This window comes from Otolemur garnettii, unplaced genomic scaffold, assembly GCF_000181295.1.
Source record: "Otolemur garnettii isolate 467f Iridium unplaced genomic scaffold, OtoGar3 scaffold00026, whole genome shotgun sequence".
In the NCBI taxonomy this organism is placed as follows: Eukaryota; Metazoa; Chordata; class Mammalia; order Primates; family Galagidae; genus Otolemur; species Otolemur garnettii.
The window spans coordinates 3248450-3248753 of record NW_003852421.1 but is presented as its reverse complement, the minus strand read 5'-3'; the positions used below and the strand labels follow the sequence as shown (position 1 = coordinate 3248753).

Genomic DNA, 304 nt, shown 5'->3' with positions numbered 1-304 from the left:
CCCAAATAGTTTGAAGATGGCATCCTGGACGCTTGCCTGTATGTGATGGACAGAGCACAGATGGACCTTTCTGGGAGAGGGAATCCCATCAAAGTCAGCCGTGTTGGGTCTGCGATGGTAAGCAGCAACTACTGATTACTGAATCTATTACACATGTCATTTGCCTCAGTCTAGATGCCAGTTCATCAAGAGCTGCTAAAATGATGACTTCATAAACTTTTATTTGTAAGATTCTGGTTTATGACACCCAGTATAGCTCTTGGAATTCCCTGAGTTTACCGTGTGCTGTAAAACAAAATTCTCA

At 42.8% G+C, this 304-nt stretch overlaps 1 protein-coding gene across 1 annotated transcript in view; it reads left to right on the top strand.

Annotated features, from left to right (window-relative positions):
• F13A1 (coagulation factor XIII A chain) overlaps positions 1 to 304 on the top strand; it is a 149958-nt gene that overhangs the window by 64482 nt on the left and 85172 nt on the right. Inside the window, exon 5 of the mRNA XM_012804212.2 lies at positions 10 to 117. Coding sequence (XP_012659666.1) covers positions 10 to 117 — 108 coding nt within the window. The remainder of the gene's footprint in view (positions 1 to 9; positions 118 to 304) is intronic.